This window comes from Mangifera indica, chromosome 15 (genome assembly GCF_011075055.1).
Source record: "Mangifera indica cultivar Alphonso chromosome 15, CATAS_Mindica_2.1, whole genome shotgun sequence".
Taxonomy (NCBI): Eukaryota; Viridiplantae; Streptophyta; class Magnoliopsida; order Sapindales; family Anacardiaceae; genus Mangifera; species Mangifera indica.
This window is the reverse complement of record NC_058151.1, coordinates 4,439,958-4,453,099: the sequence shown is the minus strand read 5'-3', so window position 1 is coordinate 4,453,099 and position 13,142 is coordinate 4,439,958. Positions and strand designations below refer to the sequence as shown.

Here is a 13,142-nt window from a genome sequence, read left to right as displayed (position 1 = left end):
ATGTTTTCTCTTAGTTATAAATTATGATTTTGTATTTAAAACTTGAATCACCACATGATATTAGGATCGCATACCGTGGAAGGATTAGTACGAGCAAGAGCACCAGCTCCAGCACTTGCGAAGTTGGCTCCATTAATGAATTGCTGTTTTCCAGGTTCCAAATATGGTTTCCACACACTCAAGTTTACATGCAAGGCTGCACCAAGCATTTACAAAATGTCATGATTTAATGATATTGACATGGAAACGAAGAATTAAGTTTAAAGATAATTATTTATAAATTAGCTTACCAATGAAATCAGAGATAAGGCGCCCATCGCTGCATCTTCCGGTAGGATACTTGAAGAAAGTCTCACCGTATGGAGGATAATCTGCCTTCAAATCAATGCTGATATTGAGGAAGTCATTATTTCCTGGATCATACAATGAGTCTCCAAACACAAACACTGCACGCTGTTTTGTAGACTCTTTCTTAGGGCTGCTTGATGAGATGACGACATTAATACTTGCCAAAAACAGCGATACACAAAAGGCAAATCCTAGACTTTGCATAGCTGAAACGATTACAAGTATCCTCATTTCTCTATTTTTCTACTTGGCCTAGCTGTTCAAGCATCTTACTCATACCATAAATGGGTTCACTGGCAATCATTAAATTCGAATGGACCAGAGATTATAGACAGTGTAGGACATGGCACATAATATTTAGGGCCCATTTCTATATTGACTTACCAACTACAAGGTGTTTTATTAATATTTTAATTATTAAAATAAAAAAAAAGAATTGGCTATAAGAGAGACAGAAAACGATAGTTGCGGAAGAAGAGAGAGAGAAGAGGGAAGAAGACCTCTACGACTATCAATTAAAATTAGATCAATGATATTATGCACAAAATCAATTATTATGGAGGAAGGGAGAGGGAGGAGGGGAGATGAACTCCTCAATTTCATGAACTCCAAATGGTTAATTCCATCATTAATTGTCTCGAGATTGAGGTGTATTTTATGAGTTTAATAATGTCATTTTCTTAGAGTTTGACAGATTTATGAGAAAGAGTTTAGAAGAAGAATTGAAAGTGATATTATTGAATAAGTTCATATCTTAGATAGTCCATTTTTTAAATTTGAATCTGATTATGGAAACTAATGTTAAAGGTAAATGGTAATTTTTTATGAGTGAAATAGTTAGAGTTAGAATAATAATTTAACTTTTTATTAGAACTTTTTCTGTTGAGATAGGTAGATTTTGAATAAAAAGTGTGTTTTATGAATTTAGTAGGGTGAGAAATTTATTAGGCTGAACCATGGATGGAAAAATTATGATTGAATAAAAAGTTTATTTGGCAGATTTGGAATCACGTGAAATTGGGCCACGTGTCTTCAAAAGTACGATACCAAAGGACAAATTCTGATGGGAAATGTCAGTGTCGCAGCAAGTATTATTTAATGTTTTCGTGCTTTGATTCCCACCAAGGGTAGTAGTAATTTCAAATTTGTATTTTTTAATTTTCAAAAAAATAAACTTTTATTTATAAATAAAATTTTTGTTAAAATTTTTTGAAGTTAAAGATAAAACTATTATTTTATAAAATAATTTTAAAAATTAAAATTTTATTATATTTTTTTAGTTTAAAAATTAAATAATTGTTTTCTATCTAAAATTTGAAAAATAATAATTTTACTTTCTTGTTTACTTGTTTTCACACAATTAACTCTTACAGGGACAATCATCTTTGTCGAAGGAAATCTCTATTGTTGATGGGTGAGAACAAGTTGATAGCAGAAGATAAGACAGAAAGAAGAGTCAATGTGATCAAAGATGGTGAACTTTGTTGTCTCGGACAATGATTTCAAAACTCAGGGTTGACATTGTTATTTTTCAAACTTTAGAAGGAGAAAATTGTTTATATTTTTAAATTAAAGGAGGAAATACAATAAAACTTTAGTTTTTAAAATTTTTTTTAATAACAATTTTACTCATAATATTAGTTGAGTTTTTTTACCAGAATTTTGTTCATAAATAAAAGTTGAGTTTTTTAAAATTAGAGGGTATGAATTTAGGGAACCTTGGGTGGGAACAAGTCTTTTGACCCTTTTTTTTCAACTAAATCCTCTTTATAAATAAATTATTTAAATTCAATTAATAGTTATATTTGTTATAAATATAACAGAATTAATTTAATGATGGAAACTGTAACTAAAATTTTATTATAAGGAATAGAAGGAAGGAAGGCTTCTGAAATGATGACAATAAGCAAAAGGAAGAAGCAAGAAAGCTTAAGTGAAGGAAGTGTGGATCTTACATAAGGAGAGGAGGGGGATATTTATAGGAAATTTTACCGCCCTTTAGTCAACAAAAATGGTTATCTTCAAAGCCAATTTTCCAAGGTAGTTAATGCCTTCACATAATCTTTTAGCAAAAGTCTAAATCATGTGGTGGAAAAATCTACCATGTATAACACTTCCTCTTGGATTTTCATCACTTACAGATAATTATATTAACCTTGCTAAGGAAAAACCTAGTGGGATAAAAACTAAAGTAAAAAAACATAATTATTAAATATCTTGTAAGTTGATGTTGAACGTGTTTAAACTGTTTCATTAAAAATGTTACTAGAAAAACCCAGTGAGACAAAACCTAATAAAGGAAAAAAGAGTACAGTGCACCTTTTGTCTAGTATGTGATAAATTTTAAATATTTGTCTGACAAATGTTCACTCTGATGAATGTTCTCCCTTTTTGTAGTAGGACTAATTTGGTTGCTTGTTAAGCCGTCACATACCAATGTTATACACTAACTTCTCAAATGTTGATGTTGGTAGTATCTTAGTGAACAAATCTACAAGATTCTCACTGGATCTTATTTGCTTGACATCAATTTTTTTGCTCTATTAGAGCTCATGAGTGTAAAAGAACTTCGGTGAAATATGTTTGGTTATGTCTCCTTTGATGTATCTACCTCTAATTTAGGCAATTCATGTTGCATTGTCTTCATATAATGTGGAAGGAATGTTTATTGTAAAAGGAAGACTGCATGCATTTTGGATATGATGGATAACAAATCGTAACCATATACATTCTCATCTGGCTTTATAGAGAACTAAAATTTCTGAATGATTTGAAGAAGTTGCAACCAAGGTCTGTTTGGTGGAACACCACGATATAGTTGTGTTATTGTAAGTGAAAACATATCCCGTTTGTGAATAGGCCTTATGAGGGTCAAAAAGATAACTAGCGTCTGCATATCCAACCAAATTAGGATTTTTAGAGGATTTGACAGAATAGAATAATTTCAAATCTCTAGTTCTACATAGGTAACGAAGTATATGTTTGATTCTGTTCCAGTGGTGACAGGTTGATGCAGAGCTAAATCGGGCTAATAAATTAACTGCGAAGGATATATCCGATCTCGTGCATTAGGCCAAATATAATAAGGGTCCAATGACATTAAGATATGGTACTTTAGGAGCAAGTATCTTTTCATCTTCTTCTTTAGGACGAAATATATCTTTTTTTTTAATTAAGAGATCTTACAACCATAGGAGTGCTCAAAGGAGAAACCTTATCCATATTAAAGCATTTTAATAATTTTTTGATATACGCTGATTGATGGATAAATATTTTATTTGAATTGTGCTTGATCTGTAAGCCGAGACAATATTTTGTTTTCCCTAAATCTTTCATTTCAAATTCATTTTTCAGATATTCAACGGTTTTTTAGAGCTCTTTAGGAGTTCGAATTAAATTCATATCATCAACATAAACTGCTACAATAACAAATCTCGATTCTGACCTTTTGATAAAGACACATGGGCATATAGGTCATTCACATATCCCTCTTTTTTCAAATATTCACTGAGGTGATTGTACCACATATGTCCAGATTGTTTTAATCCGTACAATAATCATTGTAATTTAATTGAGTATATGCCTCTTGAATTGACCCTTTTTTTCTTCAGGCAATTTATATCCTTCAGGGAGTTTCATATAAATTTCAGTGTCTAAATTTTCATACAAATAAGCAGTAACTACATCCATTAGACGCATATCTAGTGCTTCAAAGACTATTAAACTTATTAAATATCTGAATGTGATTATATCTATCACAGGTGCATATATTTCATCAAAGTCTATACCGAGCCTTTGGGAAAAGTCTTGGGCTACAAGTCTGGCTTTATATCTAGTAATTTCATTTTTCTCATTTTTTTTTCTCACAAATATCTATTTATATCCAATGGGTTGTACGTCTTAAGGTGTTAGAACTATAGGCCCAAACACTTGGTGTTTTGCTAAAGAAGCTAATTCTGCTTAAATTGCTTCTTTCCATTTAGGCCAATCATGTCTTTGTTTACACTCAGCCACAGTACGTGGTTCAAAATCATCATCATTCAGAATTTCAATAGCTACTGTAAATGAGAATATATCATCAATTATAATTGTTTCACAATTCCACATCTCTCGTGTATAAGCATAATTTAAAGATATTTCAATATTTTCATTTTCCTGTTCTTTAGGATTTTGTACCACTTCAGGGGTTTGCGTCACTTTAGGAACCATAACCTCTTCTGGAGGAGTATTAGAGAGTGTGGATTTTTCATTTATCTTAGGATCATCATGATTGATATTTGTTTGATTATTTGCCTTTCTTTTTCAATGAACAATGTCCTTCGATCCAACAGGTCTACCACGCTTCTAGCGTGAGGTAGATTGATCAGTCACGGTTCGAATGGACTGTTTAGCAGTTACATTGATTTTTGCTGGTGCATTAGTAGCTGGAACATGTGATCTTGTCACTTTTACCGTATCTACAAATACATCAGGCATTTGGTTGGCAATAATTTGTAAATGCACTATCCTTTACACTTCAGTTTCACTTTGGGATGTGAGAGGATCTAAATGAGACATGGTAAGGACATACCAAGTAAGTTCATGCGTAACGTCATGAGGTATTTTCTTTTCCCCTAAAGATGGGAAAGTTGTCTCATCAAAGTGACAATCTGTAAATCGTGCAGTAAAAAGATCACTTGTGAATGGTTCAAGATACTTGATAATGGATGGTGAATTATATCTATTAGGAGATAACTAATAGTTAGAGTTTGTTATTGTTTCAACTATTATTAGTTAGAGTTTGTTATTGTTTCAACTACTATTAGTTAAAGTTTGTTATTGTTTCAACTATTTTAGGTTTCTATTGTGTATATATATACAATTGTACACTTATACAATACAGAAATAAAATCATAATTGTTTCCTCATATTCTCTGACTTGGTATCAGAGCCAAATCAAAATGAGTAATTCATCTTCCTCATCAACCTTCACAATCATTTCTTCTTCTTCTTCTTTTACCTCCACTGCTTCTATTCCAAACACTAATCTACCATCTTTTTCTCCAATATCTCAAATCAATCAAACCTTTTCCATTAAACTTACCTCAAAAAATTATGTTTCATGGAAGTTGCAATTTACTCCCTTGTTAAATTTTTGTGGTCTTTATGGTATCCTTAATGGTTCTGAACCTTCTCCACCAATAGAAATTCTTAATCCCACTACCAATAAATTAGAACTAAATCCAACCTATACAACATGGTTCACCAAGGACCAGATTTTGTTTTCTTGGCTTCTTTCATCTATCACAGAAGAAATTTACCCACAGCTTACTAGTCTTACATAGGGATGGCAATTTTGGCCCCATTTTAGGGGCCCCGACCCTAACGGGGAGGGGATTCCCTAATAAAACAAGAAAATGGGCTAGGATGGGGATGAAAAAAATTCTCGTAATCGGGGACGGGGATACATGTATCCCCGCCCCTCTCCCTCCCCTCACCGCCCTACCCGACCCTCTAAATTTAATATATTAATATAATAATTTATAGTATATTTTAATTAATTTAATATTTTTAATTACAAATTCGTTAGTATTTCCTATGTAAGTTGTTTTTAAATTAATTTTGCTTTTAAAATTGATTATTGTAGGTTAGTTTTTAAAATGTTGCTTTGTATCAACATAAAAAATTAATGATGATATTAACATGAGAAGCTACTAATGAAGAGATTGATTATTGCTTACTGTTAAATTTTGTAAAAACTTTGTATTTGAACTAAAATAACAATGAATATTTTATAGCTCTTGTAGCAAGTGATATTTTGAAAAAGTATGATTTATTTTATTTATTGAAATATAGAAAGGAATTAAAATTTATATTTATGGGTATGGGGAGGGGATTTTTCCTTCGCGGGGAGGGGACGAGGATTCTTTGTTATCCTCGTAACGGGGACGGGGATTGATATCCCCTCCCCGCCCCTCTCCATTGTCATCCCTAGTCTTACATCCTCCTCACAAGTTTGGAAAGCTCTTGTTATTGTATATGGTGTGGTTAGTTATGCTCAACGCATGCAATTACACATTGAATTACACAACTTGTCTAAAGATGACAAATCTGTTTCAGAATACCTATATCAATCAAAAGCTCTAGCCGACTCTCTCTCTCATGTTGGTCAACCAATTTCAGATTCAAAATTCAATGCAATTGTGTTTCACAAATTAGGATCTGACTATAATGGCATCATTGGTGGTCTCCAACAGTGCACAACACTAGTTATGTTTAATGAATTACATGGACAACTGGTCACCCGTGAATTGCTTCTCAAGGCTCAACAATCCACACTACCAACTGTTAATCTCGCTCAGCTTTCGAACTTCATGGTTGTGACCATGGCCAGTGTGACAGACGTGGTTTTTTGACTAGATTCCAACTTGGCCTAGGTCGATCCTCAATTGATGCCTATCAAATTTGTGGTTTGTCTAATCATAAAGCCTTTGATTGTAGGAGACATTTTGATGGGAACTTTGTCCCACGATTTGGTCGTCAATATTTCCAAAGACATAAACTGCAGGCTCATCTTTCTCTTTTACCGTCGACCTCACAGGCAGATTCTTCCTTATTTACGGCTTCTCCTGTTTCCTGGTTTCCTGACACTGGTTCTAATTTTCATGTGACACCAGACTTGTCTTCACTGACAATTTCAGATTACTATAAGGGTAAGGATGGTGTCATCATTGGTAATGGTATGAAACTGTCTATCTCTCATGTTGGTTCAAGTTGCATAGCTTCATTCTCTTCTCAACCTTTATACTTGCACAATGTCCTCCATGTTCCTAATATTACCAAGCCATTACTTTTTGTCCAAAAGTTTTGTCGTGATAATAATTATTTTTTTGAATTTCATCCCGATTTTTGTCTTGTGAAGGATCAGACTACCAAGAAGATTCTCTTGCATGGCAAAAGTGAGTTGGGCCTTTACAAGTTGTGTAGCCAACTTTGAGGACAACAATATTTGGAGGGTTGTGGCATATTTGGTTACCCTGGAAAACTAGCATGCTCGACTTGGTTATCCTAATTTTCACACTGTTTGTCAATTTGTTCAACGGTTTCAGTTACCCTATTCATCTTCAAAAGTGTCAGTGTCTAAGTGTTCATCTTGTTGTTTAGGAAAGTTGCATATGATTTCTTTGTCTATTACTCATCATCATAGTTCCCAACCTTAAGAATTGGTTCACTCTGATGTCTAAGGCCCTGCTCCAATTTGTTTTAGTTTTGGTTACAAGTACTTTGTTATCTTTATTGATGATTACTCTTTGTTTACCTGGTTATTTCCCATTGCTAATAAAAGTGATGTTTTATCCATTTTCAAGCACTTTAAAGTCTATGCTGAAAAGCAATTTAATTCATCTATTAAAATGTTTCAATCTGACTGGGGGGGAGAGTACAAATCCTTGCATAAATTTTTAAAGGAACAAGGAATTCATCATAGAATCTCTTGCCCTCATACTCATAAGCAAAATGGCACTACGGAAAGAAAAATCAGAAATATTGTTGACATTGGATTAGCCTTGCTTGGTCAATGTGGAGCTCCCTTTAAATTCTGGCAATTTGCCTTTGAAACAACATTTTTTCTAATTAATTGAATGTTGTCTAAGTCTCTTTCCAATAAAATTCCATTCCAACTTTTTTTTTGAGAAACCGTCTGATTATCTTTTTCTACAAATATTTGGTTGTGTTGTTTATCCATTTCTACGTCCTTACAATACTCATAAATTTTCTTTTCGATCTAAATAGTGTGTTTTCATGGGTTACTCTCCTCACCATCTTGGCTATAGGTGTTTAGATAAAGATACTGGAAAATTTTATTTTGCTCGGCATGTTGAATTTGATAAGTCTGTTTTTCCTTTTAATTCAGTGTCTAGGTCGATCGGTTTACAGGACAAACATGCCAACTCCACCTCTTCTTGGCTACACATCTCTTATCAAATTCCAACTCACAATATTCGGTTGCCAAGAGATAATTCTAGTAAATTTTTTCTTTCAAATTCTTATTTATCTACATCTATAGATCCTAATCCACATGTACCCCATCTTTAAATTCCTTTTCAATCCGATCTTATCACAACCACTTCCAATTTGCCTTCTTCTTTATTTGATCCTCCATAACCTGACCCTATCCCTTCTTCCCTTACTCCAAATTCTCCTTCCAAGCAATCTTTATCTCAACCACCCCATCCTAATCCTAACCATCCTTTGGTTTTCAATCCCAATGGAATACAACTTGTTGTTGATTTGGATTTCGCTGGTCGTTCCTCTGTCCAACCTACCCAACCTTCCACCTAATCATCACCCTCACCACCACTACCAAACCGTACCCATCCAATGACCCTCAGACCTAAAACCATAGCCAAACATGTCAATCTTACTACCTCAACACTCCAGACCGAACCTACCTCCTTTTCTAAAGCCAATAAATTCCCCGAATAGAGGGAAACCATGCAACAAGAATTTGATGCACTTCAACGGAATGCAACATGGCAGTTATTACCACGACCACCAAACACCAACATTGTTGGCTGCAGATGGATTTACAAAATTAAAAGAAAGCCTGATAGTACAGTGGACCGATACAAAGCAAGATTGGTTGCGCGTGGGTATACTCAAGAGTATGGGCTTGACTTTACATAGACATTCAGTCTGGTTGTGAAACCAGTTACAATTTGGTTAGTTCTCTCTATGGCCGTTTCAAGGGGTTGGAACATCAGACAATTGGATGTTAGTAATGCTTTTTGAATGGACATCTGGCCGATGACATTTTCATGGTTCAACCACAGGGATTTGTTGATCCACTACATCCTGACTATGTCTGTAAATTGAAGAAGTCTTTGTATGGGCTTAAACAGGCACCCCAAGCCTGGTATCAACGATTTAGCTCGTTCATCTGTAATCTGGGATTTAAGTCCTCAACTATTGATCCATCCCTATTTATTTATCGTCAGCTTGACTTGCACTATTTTCTTCTAGTCTATGTTGATGATATCATTATTACTAGCAGTTGTACTACGTTTATTAATTCTGTTATTTCTAAATTATCTGATGAATTTTTCATATGAGACTTGGGGAATTTACATCATTTTCTTGGTGTTGAAGTATACTTACATACACAAGGCTTACTTCTTTTTCAACAAGGATATGTTTCAAATATCTTGTCCAAGATAGGGATGGAATACTGTCGACCATGTTCCACACCAATGGCAGCTAGCACACGGTTAACATAGTCTCAAGGGTGTCATCTTTTATTGGCTAACGCTTCAAAGTACAGTCAAGTGTGTGGTCATCTTCAATATCTACTACTCACCAGACCTGACATCTCATTTTCTGTCAACAAACTTTGTCAGCTTCTCCATGCGCTTACTACTGACCATCTCCAAGCACTAAAATGATTACTTCGGTATTTAAAAGGTACCATGTCTGTTTGTTCTTTAATTTCCAGAGATGCATTAACTCAGCTGACTGCCTTTAGTGATACAGATTAGGCTGGATGTCCGGATGACCGTCAGTCTACTGGTGGTTTCCTTATCTACTTAGGTAAGAATATACTGTCTTGGAAGTCTGTAAAGCAACAGACTGTTGCTCATTCATCAACGAAATCAGAATTCAAGGCAGTTGCTAATGTTTGTGTGGAGATCAAATGGTTAGTTCGCCTCCTCGAAGAGCTAGGCGTCTATCTGAGGCGTCCTCCGCACATATGGTGTGATAATGTAGGGGTAGTATTTCTCTCTACAAATCCAGTGTTTTGTGCCCGAACAAGACATATGGAGATTGATTTTCATTTTGTTCGAGATTTAATTGCCTCCAAGTCAATTTCAATTGGGATTATGTCCTCTACAGATCAGCTAACAGACATATTAAGAAAACCGCTACCAAGGTCGACATTCTCTGTGTTTGCTTCCAAGCTTTGGTTGTGTCCGATGCAACCATTAGCTTGTAGGGGGCGTATTAGGAGATAACTATTAGTTAGAGTTTGTTATTGTTTCAACTATTTTAGGTTTCTATTATGTATATATATACAATTGTACACTTATACAATCGTACACTTATACAATATAGGAATAAAATCATAATTGTTTCCTCATATTCTCTGACTATATCTAACATATATTCCCAAACGATGTTAGGGTCCCATTTTTATGCGTTGAAGAGACGCAATAGAGACATATATAGCACAACTAAATATTCTCAAATGAGACATATCAGGTTGGTGACCAAAGACTAATTGTAGGGGAGAATATTGATGATAAGAAGAAGGTCGCAAGCGAATTAATGTTACAACATGTAATATAGCATGTCCTCACATAGAAGTAGGTAATTGATTTTTTAGTATAAAGTACGTGCAATTACCTAGAGTCGTTTGATAAGAGACTCAGCTAATTTATTTTGTGTGTAGACATGTAGGACTGGATGTTCAACCTCAATCCCTATAGACATGCAATAATCACCAAATATTTTGGATGTAAATTCACCAGCATTATCTAGCCGTATTGACTTGATCGAATAATTTGCAAAATGTGTTTTCAATTTGATAATTTGTGCTAACAGTTTAGCAAATGCAACATTTCCAGTAGGCAATAAACAAATATGAGACCATCGTACAGATGCATCAATTAAGACCATAAAATAACGAAATGGCCCACTTGGTGGATGAATGGGTCCACATATATCCCTTTGAATCCTTTGCAGGAATGATAGGGATTCACCTCCAATTTTGGAGAGGGATGGTCTTATTACTAATTTGCCTTGAGAACAAGCAGTGCAGAATTGTTCACTAGATGATAAAATTTTATGATTCTGTTATGTATGTCTATGTGAATTTTCAATAATCCTACGCATCATTGTAGATCTTAGGTAAACTAAACGGTCATGCCAAAGCATAAATGTTTTTGGATCAACGAACTTCTTTTTCGATACTGCATAGGTTTCAATTGCCTTTATGATTGTATAATACAATCCAGATGATAAAGCAGACAATTTTTCTAGTATAAGCCTTCTTTCGGAGGCATTACTAGTTATACAGATGAATTCTATATCATTTTCACTCATGGTTTTAAGATGATAACTATTTTTCTTATATCTTTAAAACTCAGTAAATTTCTTTTGGATCTACTTAAATATAATGCATCATTAATGCTTAATTTGGTCCCATTGTTCAACATAATTGTGGCTCTTCCAGAGCCTTCTATAAGATTAATTGATCTTGATATGGTATTTACTTTAGCTTCAATTAATGCTAAAGTTAAGAAAATTTTCTTTTCCTTAGGAATTGTGTGCGTTGTTGCACTATCCACCAAACACATGTCTTCTTTATCAGCTTTTGAAGTCAACACTTCAATTTTGGAGTCCATTTCCTTTTTTAAACATTATGTTAGTTATAACATACACAAAATATTGAAAGGAAGAGAACATGATACTAAAAGACAAAATAATATTTATGACTCCAAAATAAATATATATGATGGACTTATAAAAATTTTGGCATCCTTGTCATTATTCAAGTGACCCATATTGTTATTCTTTGAAAGAAGATTTAAAACATCAAGAATCATTAAATCGACAGAATCTAACTTATCAAAAATTTAATTCTTATGGGTGCTTAATATGGATCCACCCAATGTTTGTGTGTATTAGAAGTACACCACCAATGACATTTATAACCACACTTATTGTTTTATGGTTTACTCTGCATTATAATTTACTTCATCTCAGTCTTAGTCCACTTCTGGTGGCGTGACTGAGATTTTTTATTATTTCTTACATTCATGATAACTACTTCTGGTAGTTGCATTCACTTTAGAGAACAATGTAATATTTATGGGGCGAGTTACTCATACTCATGATAACTATTTCTGGTAATTACGTTCACTTTAGGGAACGATGTATAACGAGAAAATATTAATTTAGAATTTTATTTTCCGATATTGCTACTACAGGAGCATAAAATAAAATATAGGGAATATTTTATCTTCTACATTCAGGAAAAGATTCTGAACATTGCAGAGTTATACTAAATTATAAAGCGATTGGGAGTATTATTAAATCTGATATTCAAATCTATCTTTCAAATTTCTCTACAAATTTAATGAATTTTTCATTATATCTATATTTCGGTTTGCAATCCTTCAAGGATATGATGCCAAAAGATAATAGCCTTGTATTTGTCTTTCTAGGACATTTTATTTAGTTAGTTTTTCAAGGCTCATAAATTCTAAGTGGAGACTCATGCAAAATGCTTATTTAATATTATCCATCCAATTTTAGAAACTTCAGGTTCAATTATTGTCATATTTACAAAACTTTTGGTTTTGTAGACAATATATATGAGTTAATCTTTGAAACTTCAGGTTCAAATATTATCTCATATTTACAAAATAGCTGATTTTATAGGAGAAATATTAGGATTAATTTTGGAAGCTTCAGGTCTATATATTATCCCATATCTACAAAACTTATGGTTTTGTAATTAATATTCAAAATATTATAATACGTATTCTGATTATATTTTGGACTTCAAGTCTATATTTTTCACACTTTATGCAAACTTTAGGTTGTAAAGATGATATAATTATTCTAAAATAAAGACTTTGATGAAACTTGGGACTTCAGACCCATATATATGTATTCTCATGATTTTACAAACTTTAAGTTACAAATCGTAAAACTTGGGACTTCGGGCCCATATATATATATTCTCGTGATTTTACAAGTTTCAAGTTATAAATCAGATATAATTATCATAATACAAATAAAGATTCAAATAAATA

At 33.4% G+C, this 13,142-nt stretch overlaps 1 protein-coding gene across 3 annotated transcripts in view; it reads right to left on the bottom strand.

Moving 5' to 3' along the window:
- LOC123197379 (GDSL lipase-like) overlaps nt 1–645 on the bottom strand; it is a 35,008-nt gene extending 34,363 nt beyond the window's left edge. The window contains exons 1-2 of one of the 3 annotated variants that reach the window (XM_044611648.1): nt 291–645; nt 75–196 (exon numbers count right to left, since the gene is read on the bottom strand). In XM_044611648.1, coding sequence (XP_044467583.1) covers nt 75–196; nt 291–579 — 411 coding nt within the window. In that variant the 5' untranslated portion in view covers nt 580–645. The remainder of the gene's footprint in view (nt 1–74; nt 197–290) is intronic. The other 2 variants (XM_044611647.1, XM_044611646.1) reach the window with 2 other exon arrangements.
- Between the last annotated feature and the right edge of the window lie 12,497 nt (nt 646–13,142).